General features: G+C 33.3%; 2 protein-coding genes across 5 annotated transcripts in view; one reads left to right on the plus strand and one right to left on the minus strand.

Annotated features, from left to right (window-relative positions):
* Positions 1–327, plus strand: part of LOC111049132 (equilibrative nucleoside transporter 2) — a 50,322-nt gene extending 49,995 nt beyond the window's left edge. For all 3 annotated transcript variants that reach the window (XM_022335140.2, XM_039420569.1, XM_022335143.2), the window contains one exon: positions 31–327. In XM_022335140.2, the coding sequence (XP_022190832.1) occupies positions 31–157 (127 nt within the window). In that variant the 3' untranslated portion in view covers positions 158–327. The remainder of the gene's footprint in view (positions 1–30) is intronic.
* Positions 328–6,003: 5,676 nt separating this feature from the next.
* Positions 6,004–17,798, minus strand: part of LOC111049135 (delta-1-pyrroline-5-carboxylate dehydrogenase, mitochondrial) — a 31,801-nt gene continuing 20,006 nt past the window's right edge. Inside the window, exons 6-12 of one of the 2 annotated variants that reach the window (XM_022335148.2) lie at positions 17,172–17,343; positions 13,757–13,944; positions 10,078–10,300; positions 9,097–9,275; positions 8,524–8,712; positions 7,225–7,343; positions 6,004–6,703 (exon numbers count right to left, since the gene is read on the minus strand). In XM_022335148.2, the coding sequence (XP_022190840.1) occupies positions 6,588–6,703; positions 7,225–7,343; positions 8,524–8,712; positions 9,097–9,275; positions 10,078–10,300; positions 13,757–13,944; positions 17,172–17,343 (1,186 nt within the window). In that variant the 3' untranslated portion in view covers positions 6,004–6,587. The remainder of the gene's footprint in view (positions 6,704–7,224; positions 7,344–8,523; positions 8,713–9,096; positions 9,276–10,077; positions 10,301–13,756; positions 13,945–17,171; positions 17,344–17,798) is intronic. The other variant, XM_022335149.2, reaches the window with a different exon arrangement.

Below are 17,798 nucleotides of genomic sequence, written 5' to 3' on the forward strand. Positions count from 1 at the left end.
AAAATGTGACTGATTTGTTGTTTGTTGCAGGACGGTTGAGCCGCATTATGCGCCGACTGCCGGCATGTTCGGTGCAGCGTCACTCATTACTGGCATCTTCTGTGGAATTCTTTTGTCATTCATTTTCCCCTGGTTTGTCACCAATGTTTCCTTATAATCTTCACAGTGAATTATCGCCGGCTAATAGAAACAAGCTCAGTAATTTCTGTTCATCTCTAGATTTTTATACTCTAAATTTCTATCTTCTTGTAATTTTTGCTCCATCATTCATTCTTTAGATTCATTCTCTTTATATATTCGTGAAAGATATTGCTTATTTTGTCTAATGATTTGAGAAATGCTCTCCCAGTCTGATTTCATTGCTTTGGGAACAGAGTTCAGCTTAGAAGAGAATGAATCTTTGGAAACAAATTCTCATACAATATCAATTTATACTACTAATCTATCAACTTGAAATAACTAGTAAATTTCATAAGTTATTTCAAATTTATTAGATCCTTGCAATTTTCAAGGATCTCAAACTTTGTAATATATCATTTATCTTATAATTTTATTTGAAATGTTTTTATACTATGTTACGTTTTTTGTACTATTTGTATGATAATTTTTATCTAATTAAGATTCTCGGATATAAGTAGTAAATCCACTGCCATTAGTTTTCTTGACAGTTTCCAACAAATGTGTGTATAAACTGTGGCCGATTTCGAAATGTAAATGTAAATTACTTTTAATCAATTTGTTACATGTGTGCAATTGTATTACAGATTGTACGAATGTGGGAATTGAAAATTGCTTTGTATTTATTGTGTTTTATATCGTGTTTGAGGAAGATTAAGTTTTTTATCATTTGTTTCTGCTTTTTACTTTTAAATTGTTCTTGTGAATTACGATTTTTCTTAAACTTGAAACTTTATAATCAAGGTAAATAATACTCTTGCTGTATAGAAACTTTCTTTTTACGTTGAAAAACTTTTCGGTTTCTCATCTAATACTGTTAATATTTTCCTACTATAGAAGTTTAGAAATAAGATAATCATACATTTATTGCACGAATACCACAAACGACAAACAGTAATGATATTGTAATACTAAACTATGAGCTACAAAATAGCCTAGTCTACCAAGCATCTCTCATCTAAACTGATTATTCCAAGTGTAAATACAAAGTGATGTTCTGTGGTCTATATCGTCGGTGCTTATTACATAAAATAAGACAATCTTTAAATATAGTCTAATTTCTGCAAGAAACTCACACAGTGATCTCTCGAGCTCTTGAAGTGTGCACCAAATTAGGAGTAAATTTGAAGTTTTTAGTAAATACTGTAATATTATTGCTATTCTAACGAACACCTTGTAGAGCACCAAACTAAATAGTATCGCTTGTAATAGGAGGCCCAACTAACCACACACTTATTACAAGTTATTGCAATACTAACCACTGCAAAAATGTAGTTCAAGTCCTTTCAGTAAATTGTTATTCGATTTTTTATTGAAACATGCTTCTAATATGTAATATTGATAGGTAGAATATCTGGTTGAATGTTTGAGATTTTGATTTCTCGAATTCAAGAGAACATTGACGTTTACAAAAAAAAAAAAATGATTTGATATCTCGAATACAAAGGTCGATATAAGAACATTTTACTTGACATTTTTTGTTGTAATCTCCATGTAAAATCTATGGTCTTTTGGCTATTAGACCTTTCGTGGGACACCTGTATAATATGAACGTTTGATCATTTCCTTGCATGAAAATAATTCTATAACTAAAATCCATGATTTTTATGTGGGATATGTTTGAAACTTTGGTACAGTCTTAACACGTTCACTGCCGTAATACAAAATGAGTTACTTGAATAAAGACCAACGCCACATCTGTGTGGTAGTCGTACTATTTAAATAGATCGGTGGCACAGATGTGTACCAAGCTTTCTATTGATTTGTTCACTGTGGTGCTTGATAATGAAGCTATAATTTCTGAATATGGTATAAATAAAGATGTTCAACTGAACTATGTGCCATTTGGTTTCTGGCTTAGTCATCATTTTTTATTGTACAAAGTTAGCATCAAGAATGACTGGTACCCGACATTGAGCGTCGTTTGTTGTATGCCACATTTTTACGCCGCTTGTCAGTGAACAACTATTAGCTCTCTTTTGTAAATAATGCTTATTAACGGTCCATTAGTAGATAAGCTTGGGAAAAAATAAGTAAAGCTAAAAAGGTTATTGTAACTAATTCAAGTTGTTTCACTTGATCAATAACTGAGTAGAATAAAATGTGACTGAAATTTATTTTGAATGTTCAATTATACGCTTTTGTAACAAGTGATTCATGAAAGTACTTTACTCAAAGCATTTGTTGAATCATACATTTATGAATCTGTAAGCTTCCATCGTTTATTTTTGCATAGATTTTGAAATATGAATACGGTAATGGTAAATTGTAGTTTTGTTCGAACACCATTGCTAAAGATTTTCTATCTATACACAAACCATGAATCTACCTTTCCACAAACCATGAATCGGATATCAATTTTTCATAGGTTCTCAATCAAACTGAAATCGAATCTTCAACTGAAATTCAAACATAAATACAGGAACTCACAACTAATGGACAGAACAATGTGGTTATGAGTTTACTCTTATAAATATTATACTTATGCACTTCAACAGTGAAATGCAATTGCACACTAAAGTGCACTTCAACACCAAAATTATACTTAGACAGTTCAATTCAAACAATTGAAATTTCTGTTTTAAAAATAATATATTTATCTGTGATAGCTCATGGTTAGAAAAAAGTACAAATGTAATATTAAAAATATAGGATCAGTGAATTAATTGTTCCTTTATCCTGTGTATGAACTGGATTGTTAACAAACCAATTCAATAAAATAATATGTTCTAGTATAATACATTAGAAATAATCACACAACATTGTTTATTGTTGTCATTGTAATGTATTGCATATAGTGATGCATTTATCTATTGCAAAAGACTTTTATAAATTTATCTGATAAATTATGTACCATACATTCATTCGATTTATAAGCATTTTGCTTCACGTACTGCAATTATTTACGCGCTTAGTAGTATCGTACTTATCATTTAGCACATTGAATATTTTTATATTCACTACGGTAGTAATAATAATGAACACTCAATAGTAGCATCAATATTGTTGGTAATACAAATGTAGTTGTAGTAAGCTAACACAACTATTATAGAAATCGTCCACTGATGTCAAGTAAGTTGCTCTTGATGCAAATAGCAAGTTTAGTCTAGTAATCGATCTGATATTCCTGAGTATGTAAGATCAATTTAATAGATGAATTTAGAATTCGTGTTTTTGTTCGGTCACAATTTTGACTTTTAATAATATTGTTTCCGCACTGTTTGAATAATATTGTTTTCGTACAGTTATGCCATGCTTTAGGACATTAGGAGATTCTATTTTTAGTTCATTTGCTGAAGTAGCTGTGCAATGAATTTGGATATTTGCTACATGTTTCTCACATGGCAAAAGTTTTGTTTTCTTGTTAGCTATTCAAAATTTACCGTTATCCTTTAATGACTCACTAAAAACACAGGAATATACTTTTCTCTATACTTCTTGGATTCACTCTCTTAAAAGTCTTCCGTTTCAACTTATTAGTATTTTCTTCCTCTCTGCTGGTTATCATAGTTTGTTGTTATTAATTTAGTGCTGAAGTAAGAGGTTGTAATCGTATTTTTCCTGTTAATATTCAGTTTCTCAGGTTTTATTTTCTAAGTGAGTTGATTGTCACGTGAAGTTACGTAGTACCTATTGTCTGCTTTTTGTGATGGTTTAGTAATATTATAAAATTATAAGTAATTTCTTGTTGATTTTGTACTTTGCTATTTCTGCTTCGTTGAAGACAGATGAAGTTATATTGCATTGCATCAATAGAATTTCATCAACTCTATTCATACAGCCAATCTGTTGTATTTATAGTAGTGCGTAGAAGTAAGATAACACTGTAATCAATAGTTAGTGCCCCACCGATTCATTATTAATTTAATTATATTCAAGTTTTCAAAAAAGTTTAATCCAAGTTTGATTTAAAATCGAACATAGTTTTCTATTTTACTTTTAAGGGGTAGCAAGTTGATAGTTTGAAAACTAGAGGCTCTCTACTATCAAGATGGGATCCAATAAATAAAAACGAAGTACAATCTGTTGATTAACCCTAAGATGACCAACAACTAGAATAAAGTCTCTATAACGTTATAATCATAGTTGTACTTTCCTTAACCTAAATAGGTAAATCGACGGATTCTCTTGTTTATTGTTCCATTGTTACTGGAAATTCTGCCTCAATATATCCCTTAGGGTGTCGATATCATTTCATTATTTTACTAGATATTTTTATCGTGTTAGCTTTTAGTAGAAACTTCAGTGTTACAATCAAACACGTATGTCCGATTAAGATATTGTCCTTCTATACAAATTGTTTCATTGTTGGATACCAGGATCGTGCCTATAGTAGTTTTTATAGATTGATTAGATTCATGCCTGTTTCCAATACTATTTTAATGGTACTATCATCTTGAACGTATAACAAAAATAGCTTATTTAATTTTGTTCATTTAGGATAAAAACAATTTTACTTTTCTAATACAGCAATTTTCTATGGTCAAATTTCCAATGAAATTTTGTTGAATGAATACAAATACAACGTTCTCTTTATCAAGTCTTATTTACATTCATATCAACTTTTTGTAACTTATTTCTTATGTTTTTTGTAATACATTTCATGTTTTTGTAGAATTGTCAGTTTGTAAATAGACATAGTTTGATATGAATAATTTGGGCATATACTAGATAATAGTTTTTGTATCATTATACATTATGTATTTTTATACAAGTATAATATTGAACTCACCACAAATAATGTATACACTTGAAAATAAATTCCATCAGTATATCATTCGTTTTATTACATCCATTATTATTTAAGGTTTAATAGAGAAGGAACCTTCTCACATTGTTCTCTCCACTCAGGTTTCCACTGTTATTGAAAAAACAGCATGATAGTTATGTTGCACCAACCAAGATCGCACTCAAATTTAATCAAATTGATTATAGTCAGTTGTACAGTTGATTCTGGTTTGTGAAACTTACAAAACTATTTTCTGCCACACTATCACTTGATAAAAATTCTGGGCTCTTTCCCCGATCATGAATTGAATTTTTATTCAATTTTACATAAAAAACTCATTTTTTAGCGAGGTAGCTTTCAGTGTATTTCGGAGCGAACAGAACGAGTGAGTCGCGTTGAAAATCGATGCCATTAAACAGCTGTGCAACGATGAAAATATTATTATTGAAGTCATTGATATAGAAGATACTTAGCGTGCTGAAATCTTCATATCGATTTGACCGTTATGTTTGTACCCAACACAAACACATTGTAAAGCATGGGTATGAACAGTACGGTTAAGTTTCGATTTCCGTTCAGAACGAAGACATTCAAATGTTTTTATCATTAACAGCTGATTAGCAGTATCGATCGAAATCTAGACCGCGACTCACTCATTCTGTTTGCACCTTGAGGTAAATGTTGATGAAAAAATGGCTGGCTTGTGCTTGGTGGTCGTGCTGGTGTCTTAATGATGAGATGGGCTTCCGTTTTGTAAGAGAAGAGTTCTAAGTATGTTGTTCATTGCTCTACGAGCAATATTGTAGAAATTATTCAAGAGTTTAAAATCGCTTCCTGGTGGTTCGGAATCACTTTCTGTAGGTAAACAGTTTTAATTCTCATTACTGTCGTTTCTATTATTATTCACACACAAGATGTTATGTGGGCATAATCATCAGCAAATAAAATACAGCTCCTCCCAAACTACACGGCTGGATCTGCCCTGCTTTAGTACATATGAGTAGCACATCACAACTCAGTTGTGACTATGGGCAAAACCGAAGTTCTAGCGTAGAAGTAATTTTCTTAGTGGATAAAGTAGAATAAAACACGAGGTATAACAGGTAATAATAAATCATTATTTTCAATATGTGTGTAAAACGAAATTTTACATTAATTACATTACATTCATAGAGCATTTATGGCAATGCTTGAGTTTCATTCTTAGTTATGTATCATCTATATCATCCATTTAATAAATTTTGCTTCCAATTATTACATACAAAGACAATGAGATAAACAGAAAAAAGCTGTCCGATATGACTATACAAGCTATTCAGGAATCTGATCATAAAACTGTGATACACATATGTTCCGATAATACATGCAATAAAAACATGTATTACTGGGACGTTTTCTTTATGAGGAGGTTTAGAGTTTTATGAAACAGGTCCCAGATCTTAATTACAAAATAATATAAACTTTTGAACACAACTTGTTCGAATAACAACTTCTAATATTCAACGACTGTGACAGGCGACACGCACGAGTGACAATTTTTTGTTTAGCTCTGGCATCTACTGATCAGCTGGGCTGATCTTACCAGAACTAAAAGAATTTGAGTGATCTGATGGAATGATCACTTTCCAAGTGATGGTATCACAGTTCATTATCCATAGCGGTTCTCCTACAACATCGAAATCTACTTGCTCATGTAAGGGTACTTCCACTCTTTGAGCGGAACGAATGTTTCCTTGACCGACTGAGGTGACGCCCAACGAAGCACGTAGTGGGGGCCGCCAGCTTTGTCATTCGTTCCTGAAAACAATACTACATTTTAGCACTCGCAAACATTTACTAAATACTACTGATTGCTAATCTACATTTCTAGGACATGATTGTGTCTGTACAACTTTCATGAGTATTCGATAATAGCGAAAGTAATACGTACATTGACTCCATTCAGAGCCTTGAAATCAACTCCATAAGAGTGACAAATGGCTTTCAATCGAGAACTTACTAATATTGATATAACTAAAACCAGCGGTACTTTTAAAATAAACGTCATGGAATACGGTGTGAACTTGCAAAGAAGTTCTAGAATCATTTAGATTTTCTACATCCTGAGATCCAGATGATAAGCCAAACTAAACAACTTGGCCTTAATGCCACCAAATTCAATAACGGCTTCAAGGCCGAAACTACGAAATTTTGTATTAATGATTATAATCATTGTATTATTATAAAGTCCTAAGCTTCATTATAATTGTAAAATATTGTGAAAATAGGCACTACCTCACCCTTATCAAAGACCAAGGACTGAGTGAATGTGAACTTACCAGACATCCTGGCGCCACCGAACGGTTGCTGTCCGACAACGGAGCCGGTCGACTTGTCGTTGATGTAGAAGTTGCCAGCTGAGTTCTTCAAAACTTCGAATGCATGTTCCAGGAATGATCTGCAACCAAAGCAAGCACACAATGTACACACAGGAAAACGCTACTTCTATTAGGGGTCATCATACGTGCCATATTTTAAATGTGCAAGAATCAACTGATCGGGAGAATCTCAGATGTGCGAAATTTAAGTATGTTTTCAGCTCGTCAAGGCGGTTCAAAATCAAGTAGGCTATAAGTCAAATTTGGCTGAAAAAATAAAAATTTATCCTTGATTCTACGTTAACCCACACACAAAAAAATGACAAATTTCCAAAATTAATGGATTTTAAAGTACTTATTTAAATGATGGCAATCGGATAATATTGTTGAAAGACCAAAATTGTTTTTTTTAATCAATTCATTTTTGAAAAATTTTAAATCAGTACTCGTTGAAGATAGGTAGCTCAGAATGATTGATTTTATTCGAAATTTCATAATCTAAAAAAAATGAAAGAGTGAAATTTTCTGTCAAATGACTGGATTTGGGGAAATAGCTGAAAACTGGAAAATAAACTCAAAATACGAGGCTTTTGGGTACCCTGTATTAGCACAAGGAAATTTTACATAAAAAATGGTTCTAGAATTCTCTTATATAGTTATCCAAACAATATATGAAAAAACACAACTACATTATAATGTATATTATAGTGACTGGACTATATCCTTCCTATGACTGCATAAGAGAGAATGAACTCGATAACTATATCCGTAAATTAAAACGCAAATCTTGTGAATATATATGTTTTTTGCATCAACCCATTTCATTTGCAGTAATAATTAATGATTGACTGAAATAATTGTATTTCAGTTTTGAGATGTGAAATGATATAAGAGCAAGTGATTTTCATTCAAAATTTGTTGTTTGAGATCTTGAGATTCAGTGTTAATCTATTAATAGTAGAAGAAGAGCCATTAAATCGTAATACTGCACAAGCTACAAGAGTGACAGACCAGTATATAAAAAACGAATTAATAAGGACTATTGTAATGCAGAATACTAATAATTACATGGATAATGTGGTCGTTTGTTAAGATTATATGATTAGTAACTTGTTGTTATGCGACTACACAGTATACCGTAACCATAATAAAAGTCAAGGTCAAGCTCGTTATTCAATGGCTAAAAATATAATGAACACTATAATAGAATTCATTAATGGGGGTAAATTTAGTAATTGTGATGTGATTGATTGAACTCACTTGTCTTCGGCGAATACAGCACCAGTTAGAGCAAACGAAGTGCTGGAATCGACCAGTTTCAATGTGTTTTCGACATCCTTGTCCTTGTACACGTAAATTGTGAGAACCGGTCCAAAGATTTCTTCAGTCATGATCTTGTCGAGAGGATCCTTGGTCTGTACAATGGTGGGTTGGATGAAGTATCCTTTGCTGTAAACAAAAACATAATAATAAAGCTCAAAATATGAGTTAAAGTTGAGTTTTTACATGATCGTACGTGAATATTCTTTTGAGAAAGTAAGCGTGTTGTCTTTGTAATGTATAATATCAAATGTAAGCGACCAAGTCAAATTCTATCACCACAGTTCAGATTTCTTTATAAATGTTGACGAGTGTCATTATCTTTCTTTCTAAGATGAGGACAAGAAAATTGTGCTGTCTTCTTTTAATTGCAGTCACTATTTAAAAGTTTCGTTTTGTAGTCCAATTTAAACAAAACTATTTAGCCATACTCAATTCTTTGAAGATTCAAACACTTTAAATCATTCACTTTATAGTGGATGAGTTTTATAAATGAATATGTATGGTATCTACCTGTCATCATATTTGCCACCAGCGATAATCTCCAAGTTGTCAGAGCTCTTGGCATGATCAATGTAACCCTTGATGCGATTGAACGCCTTGTCATCAATAACTGCAGAGGTAAATGCATCGAATTCCTTAACATCGGCCACCTTTAGTTTCTCCCTGATCTCAATGAGACCATTCTTGATCTGCAAACATAATTACTATGGTTGAATCTAATCAAAACAGAAGGGGTTTGAAAATACAATTCGTGTTAAAGATATGAACAATTCAGAACAAACTGTCTTAGTTATTTTCCATCAAATCCCATGAAGAAACACTTAGGTACATATTATGTCCACACATAAAGGTCAACATAATATTCGACAAAATAAGTGACATCTTTCAGTTCAATTTTCTCGAATTTCTCCAAACTTCCAACAACTTTTATTTTGTTTGAACAAGAATCGAGAAACGTTCTCCCTAAAAATAATTTCAAGCTGACTTAAGTTATGGTTTACATATCTTACAGACTTCTGGATTCGGCCCACAAACTTCGAACAATAAACGATGCCCTAATCTTCTAATGAATTCAGACAAGGAACCAATTTATAATTTTTCGAGTACTATAAGGTATAAGTATATGGAACTTCCTACTTTATTATCTCAATAAGGGTTTCTCAATTTTGATACATAAAAAATAATAACATTGAATAATACTTATTCTTTTTCAAACACATTATATTATATGTATATAACAGTATCAATACTGTACAGAGATATCGAAGAAGACTTGCCACATTTTCAAAGTACGGATAAAACCTACAAATATTGGGATGTCCAACTTTTTCCATATGTACGTCTAAATAGGCCCATATAACGGCCAGAATTGCTGTAATTAGTTTCAATATAATTAATCGGATTATAGACAATGTAAACAATACTTGGGTGAAATATGGGATTAGATATTGAATATGATAATTTGCCGATCCATAATAGATTGAAGATTACCTTAGGCCAGAGTGACTCGGGCACATACATGCGGGAGCAGGCGGAGCACTTCTGGCCGCAGAACTCGAACGCGGAGCGGATGGTGCCGTTGACGACACTCTCGACGTTGGCCGACGGGTGCACGAAGTGGTAGTTCTTGCCGCCGCACTCACCAATCAGGCGCGGGAAGTTGCGGTACTTATTGATGTTCTTGCCCACCTGGCCCCACAGCCGGTTGAATGTCCTGCAACAAACCCAAACCACACCATGTGCAATCATACGCAATCGCAATCATACCTGCTCTTTCTCCAGCTTTCTTAGCAAAGCACACTAAGCAACCAATTACATCGATTCAAGTTTAGTTTAACGATTTAGATTGGTTCACAACGCGTGCTTAGCTGAGATTGTTCTTGAGAATCATACAGAAAGGATAGCACAAGAAGGATATCCCATGTTCCAATTTTTTTCCAATTTTCAATGTCAACTCAAGCTGATAGTCCAAGTAATTCTTTTTCGAGACACTATGTGACGCTGGTAGTCTCTCAAACTGAGTCGTTCAAATTACATTCTCACCCGTCCAAGACAGTAATAATAGACAGTAGTCAACAGTAATAGGCTTGAGCTAACAAGAAATCGGCTCGAAACTTGGAACAAAAACTACTTGTACTTTTGGAAATGCTATCTTTTCTGAATAACTAAATGATACATCAAAAAAATGAATGAATAGTTGAATAAAAATGGAAAGATTTACTCATGATTAACGGTGAATACAGCATTTAAAAAACATTACGCTGAGGAAGATGAGTTTGGAAAACTCAATTACAGCAATTTTCTCATTTGAAAACTAAATAGCTATTTTCTATGATAAATAATAATTGCAATAATACTATTGATAAGCCATACAACTTTCGAAGGCGTGAATATTGTGGGGGATGTGTTGAGAAAACAAGCTAACTTATTATTATTTACAGAAATTTCATCATTTGAAAACTATAATAGTCTATATTTTCAGTACGTTATTAGAAAAATGATATTAACACAATAGCATTAGGAAAAATGAATATTGAGGGAAATGAATAAAGCTTAGTTTGCAGCAATATTATCATCTACCGTAGTTGTTTTTCACCTTTTTTGTAATTTCTTGTTTGTATTTTCCTTAGGCTTCACGATCAGACGAAAGTCCTGTGAGCCATTTGATTCTTGTATACAAATTTGATTTGTATGATGTATACAAATTATTTTGTGTTTTTTTTTCAATTGTTGTGAAAGTGAAGAAGAATCAATAAATTATCATTATTATATTAGCGAGAAAGTTTCTAAGAAATAATTGACCGATCATTAAAGCATCGTGACGCTAATTAGAATTCACACTACTTGACTGATGAATACAAACAACATAAATGTATTTCATGACAGAACATTTAAAATACGAAATAAAAATACTAAGAAATTGTCAAAAATGAATAGTATTAGTCTTTTTATTTAATATGAATTAATTACCACATTTTCAACTTCTCAACTGCACAAAAAGCGAGAAAAACAATTTTACAAAGATTATAAAATTTGTTAGAAGCTTAAATAACATAAAAAATACATGTTTGTCCTAAGTATAATAAGTCATTCTGAAAATGAGCTTTCAATTTTGAAGTTCATCTTATTTTGTTAATAGTTGCACAGTTAATCTAAGTGCAGAACGTAAAGCACCTCCTGCTTTACGAGAAGGAAATTGATTTCGATTAGTACAATATTCATGAAAGTATCGTTCATAATATTACAAAACCGTATTAGATAAAGATCTGAAGCTGGATTATAAAAATCCAAACTGAGAACAATTTAAATATTTATGGGAAATCAAGTCATACCAAATGTATGTGTTTTGCATCGATTATTACTCAGTCAAATCATGATAACTTCAAGGAATGTGTACAAAAAATAGGTATAACTGAATAATAATTTCAATGCAGACGATATTTTTTTTATTAAACTTCAGAACGTTACATCAAACAAATAACGAGAAGGTAAATAAAAATTAAATGGTCTATTATAATCAATTTATGAAATTTAATCTATGCAATCAAACTAATGCAAAACTATTAGTAGACAACAAATACTAGCAATAGTGTAGCAATAAGATGTTCATATAGTGATTATCTGGTCTGTAATATTGTAGAAGTACTGTAATGTTGTTGGAGAATCATTATCATATTAGACTCTCAACTCCCACTACATGACCATCGTGTCTCATCAACTTGTATCTAATGGCATTGTATAACTAGCTCACTTCCAGCACTAACTAAGAGAAATAAGATAAATAGCCATGCATATTTTCAAGAGAAACTAATCAAACATGCATTTAAAAGAAAAGCAACTAGGCCTATAACATGTCATTGAATAAGGCATAGTCATTTATAGCATACAAAGAAGAAATCACATTCATCGATAAACGTGGAAGCTCAATAGTAATTTAGACAAACAAAGAACTATCCCCAAAAATGAAACGCTTAAATTCAAATTCATAAGGTGACCAAACAATAATACAAGAGAATTTGAAAATCGATCTAATCTGAAAATAAAATTATTTGAAATATTGAAGTAGACGAACAAAGAACAATGTCAATGTGAACAGATACAGACATGCAAGCAATAGACAAACAGTGCTGGTCTCAAAACTGGCTAAATACAGTGAAAAGGTATCCTACAGAATACGAAAAGTTAAAAGCTAGGTGCCTAACCTAAAAGGATAACGTGCATGAATAACGAAGACAAAGATTTTAAGATACCGAACGAAACATGACAGATTAGTTTACTGATTGCTGAACTATCATAACCATAGCAATCTCCAGTTGAATGCAGTGCCCAAGGCGTTGGCAACATTGTAACAGTTTTGGAATCAGCTTTCCGCTAAAGTAGGCAATAATAATTCATGCAATGCATGACTCAATAAACTTTAACCTATCTATGGGACTTTCCCCTCGCATTTTACTTATTTCAACTCTGGCTGACCAGTTGACTGAACCTACTTATAGCACGTTGCCACTCTCCCTTGTCTGGGACAATTCGGGCCAAGCCACATGAAGCGTTTTCAGACGAGTCGGCAATGCAGGAAGCTCTCAAAGTGGCTTATTATCAGCTGATTCACGAACGCCAACTTAATCAGCTAATCGGAGAGCTCCATTTGAAAAACGCTTCATATGGCTTTGCCCTTAGAGAAGACTAGATAGAAAGATAGCCTGATAGATAAATATTTTTCTTGATCCATGAGCAAATAACTATGCTATAACAAATAATATAAAATGTTCACCATAGAGAAAAGATAGCATAAGAAGATATCCGATGGAATAGGGCGTTTATGTTCCAATTTTCATTGCTAACTCAAGCTGATTGTCTTAGTATTTCTTTTTAGTGAAGCTATGTGACACTGGTAGTCTTTCATATTTTGCCGTTCTTACTCTCACCCGGTCATAACAGTAATAATAGAAAGAGTTAACAAAAATGTGCTTGAAATTTGGAACATAGACTACCTATCGTTTCTCTACTTATACACCTACTGAACAGATTCAGTGCAATTGATTCCACGCTCATATCGGTACATTACTTGTTAATCTTCATAACAGCTTCTTGAGGTAACAACATGCAATGGGACATGACTGATAGCTAGCTTATGAGAGATATACTAACTGTTATAATGTTGGATACTAACGGAACAGATCCGGTGAAGTTGATGCCGGCGAGGTGGGGGGAGGCGGTGATGGTGTCTCCGAAGACAGGGCCGTCGGTCGGCACAAAGTTGACCACACCGGGCGGAACTCCTGCCTCAGTCATTATCTTCCAGATCAGGTAGTTGGACAGCAGCGCCGTGTCCGAAGGCTTCCACAGTGTCACGCTTCCCTACAAAAGTAACACGAAAAATAAGTGAATTCCTATCATGTTAAGTGAAATTCCGTTATAGTCAGTTAAATGATTGGATCACTAACAGGTGACGACTCTATGCTTTTAAACTGCCTTCTATGGTAGGTAGCATTCGCAGTATATGCGAAAAGATATCAATTGCTCATTCTTATTAATAATAAATATTTTATTCGGCAAGAAAATATATTTTTCAATGATTTTCATAACTTAGATTGGATATTTTGGTAATTAATTATATTTATTTCTACATGATCCAAAAACAATCAGACAATGTTGCGAAAAGGATAGAGCTATCTGCTTTGTCTAATGACAGAAAAAAACAACACCAATGTTAATGAGGTGCTGATTTAATAACGTGGATCTCACAATAGGAAGACAAAAGACTTGTCACAACCAACGATTCAAACGTAATTATGAGATCAAACTTCAAAACTTTTAGCATTGGTGCTATTCATAAGGAATGATGACAACAGCCCCAACACCAATGGCGACCTGGCCATTGCCAACAAAAAGATTACTTTGATGGTGAGACCCTTGTTGAGGGTGATATTATGATAATATTAGTGATGATTGTTGTTTTGCAGGCTGACAGCTAGCAGAGGTCAGGTGACAAGTACTCTGACTTCACCCAACACGTTCATTCTGAGAAAGTAGGCTAGACTGTTTGCAGCAGCCTATGCTCTGCCAGGCAACGGCAAGAGAATCAGTCAAACAGGTCCAGAGAATCCCACTACATCTGTTTCTAGTAATTTCGTTTTCTAGGCATCTGATATCGGTTATTGAAAGCAGACTGCACTCTACTTTTTCAACTTTGGAAAAAATATATAATTTATTGAAAACATGGTTTCTACAATCCACTGATTGATTCTCTTTAAAAACATCTTCATCTATATTTTGACATTCGTATTCTAAAACATTTCAGATTAGGAACTGAATAATAGGATAATAACGGTTTGTCTAATAAGGTGATGTGAAAAAAGTATTTTGATCGATACTCGGTCCTCAGACGCAATCAGCTGACCGCTGCCGTTACCGGATCGGTACTCTGTATGTTAGGTTTTGATGATGTACTGATGAGACTATCGCTACTTGATAGTAACTATAATGGATGAAAAACTTGGCTAAAAAGTTACTCCCAGTTGCACATACGTCGGTTAACGTCTAATCACGATTAAATGCTATGCTTTAATCGAGATTAGCGCTAACTGTTGCATTTTCGTTGCACAAAACAGAAATTTCAAGCGATAACGCCGATTAAACTAACCGGCGTAAAAGCTTCTAATTCTGATTAGTTGGCACCATTTTAACGTGCTATTAGCTGAAATTAAGAAAATTTAGTAGCACAAAGGTAAAAATCGAAAAATAACGCCGGTTAAACTAATCGACTTGAAAGATTTTTAACAGGCCATTCACGGGGAATTAAATCCAACGAACGCCGATTAGGTACCTACTGATAGCTGTCTTCCCATTAGTTTTTGATAAAAAACTACAGAATTCAAAGTATGAGCTAAATATATGAATGAATTTCATCCGTTAATAAAATAGAGAAGTGTATTTAGCTGATATTAGCATTCAAAATTAGATTCTCATTTTTGAGGTTAGTATTCGATCTGGTTCATCTGCAGATAGCACTTGGCACTGGCGACAGACAGAACATTTTTACGGCGCATGCCTAATAAATGGTCACCGCTTCTATAACATAACCTCAATTTTGTGCCATTTTTCCAGAATAATAACATCTGTCGGTTAAATTACAGTGTTGCCGGATTGTGAAACCGTTAAAATCTTGGTTAGTTAACAGGAAAACTTAATCGAGATTATAAACTAACCGATCTTTGTGGAACATAAATGAATCCGTAAAACTAACGCTGATTTGTTAAACAGCATTAATGTCCATATTTAACAGACGTACGTGCAACTGGCCCTTACTGTAATATTAACACGCGAGTAGTGGCACGGACTTGCAGAACGTCAGTGGTCGCGCGTCAGCATTTTGCTCACACTCACCCTTATGGCTCCCTAGACTATAACCAGTTGGTTTTGACAATGCTCTTTCAATATTTATTAATTTCAAATCTTTCTCAACGTGTTTTATGTTATTATATACTATTTAATAGTATATTACACGGAGGAGATTCCAAAATACATACTGCAAATTTATTGTTAAAATTTATCATTTTTATGGGATAAAATAATCTACTCATGAATGGAATGAATATACCTTCTTTATTTGACTCATTTTTCGACATCTAGATAGAATAAAAAGATAATGAACGTTTAAATCAGAAGATGGAATATAAAATAGGAAGATAATACCTATATATTGAAATTAGTCAACGTTCATTCTGCCATCCTCAAACTGTTCAAGATTGTCTAGAGGACAGTCACAGCGAGGATTACATGAGCTGCCAACCTTGGAAAACGAAAATTCCCAAAACTACATACAAAAGTTACAATTGTGCGGCAATTTGCCGCGGGCGCGTGCTAATCAATTGCTAATATCCAGTGATAGCATCAAGACAGAAAACAAATATTTTCTGATTATTCCAATTTCTGTTCTAACATTTGTTCACATCTAATCTCAATAAGGCTGGCCACTAAAGATGGAAAATACATGCACCTGTATACACTGTCGATGTTGTGTTAACATAAAATAAACAACCAATAACAATAAACCACTGGAAAATTACAAATTATAATGATAAAAAAGTAATTTAACCTAAAATAGCGCAGCGAAGAAAAAATAAGCAACATGAATTGGAGATACCAAAAAACCTAACCTCAAAACATTTTGCACGAAGCATTTCGCTGTGATGACACATCAATGTAAGTCGACTGTGTATGTGCATGCATGTTCTACCATTAGTGGCCAGCCATTAGAAGTGTCAAAACTACAAGGAAGTAGACCTGGTACTCAAATATTACAATAATTTTGTTTAGACGTGTAATACTGTTTGCGTTCTTCTCAATACGAAAATATTACTAATTCTTGAATGAACTAATGCATCACAACCATATCAAATCAGAATTAATCACTGTACAATAAACAAGAACTGTAGTTTTCTGTGTGATCACGATATAATACATATTCATATTGAATCAAGTGTTTTAAAAATATTAGGAATGAATTTTAGCTTGAAAAGTGGGAAACAGAGTTGGTAGTGGAGTAATGGCTATCTAGTCGGATAGAAAAGGTGTAGGCCTACCATTAGAGCCGGCGTGTAGGCGAGATTGCCTCCGATGGCGGTGAAGTTGAATGGCGAGACGGCGGCAACAAAGCCATCCAGCCCTCGGTACCTCATCAGATTCAATGTCGTTTTCGGGTCCTCGCTGATCGGCTGGTATTTCATCACTTCTTTGGCAAAGTACGCATTCAACCTGCACACAAAACATTCACAAACAATCAATTTTGTATTTAAATGTACAACTGGAATGTGTTTTAAAATGCAAGTTTCAACTAAATCAAAACTTTAAGTGTATTTAACTTTAAATGTAACTTAGTACTATAGATAAATCGAGCTATGGATTGATTAAAGAGAGTTGTTAAAATATTGACTATGAAAGCACAGCTAATTAATATCGCTTTATTTATTCTGAACATTAATATTGCATAGTAGTTTTCGCAATCAGCCATTAGTGGCCCGTACCAGGTTAGTCTTCTTTCAGTGAAGAATACTCAACATTCATTTCCTGAAGACCTTCAATACCATAAACACAGTAGTTATCTGTTCAGATTATTTTACAAGTTAATCGCAAACTATTAAAAAGAGTAAATCCATTCATCTTTCATCGTTCATAACAATAATTTTTTACAATAAAAAATTGTTCATTGA

Source organism: Nilaparvata lugens, chromosome 1 (genome assembly GCF_014356525.2).
Source record: "Nilaparvata lugens isolate BPH chromosome 1, ASM1435652v1, whole genome shotgun sequence".
Lineage (NCBI taxonomy): Eukaryota > Metazoa > Arthropoda > Insecta > Hemiptera > Delphacidae > Nilaparvata > Nilaparvata lugens.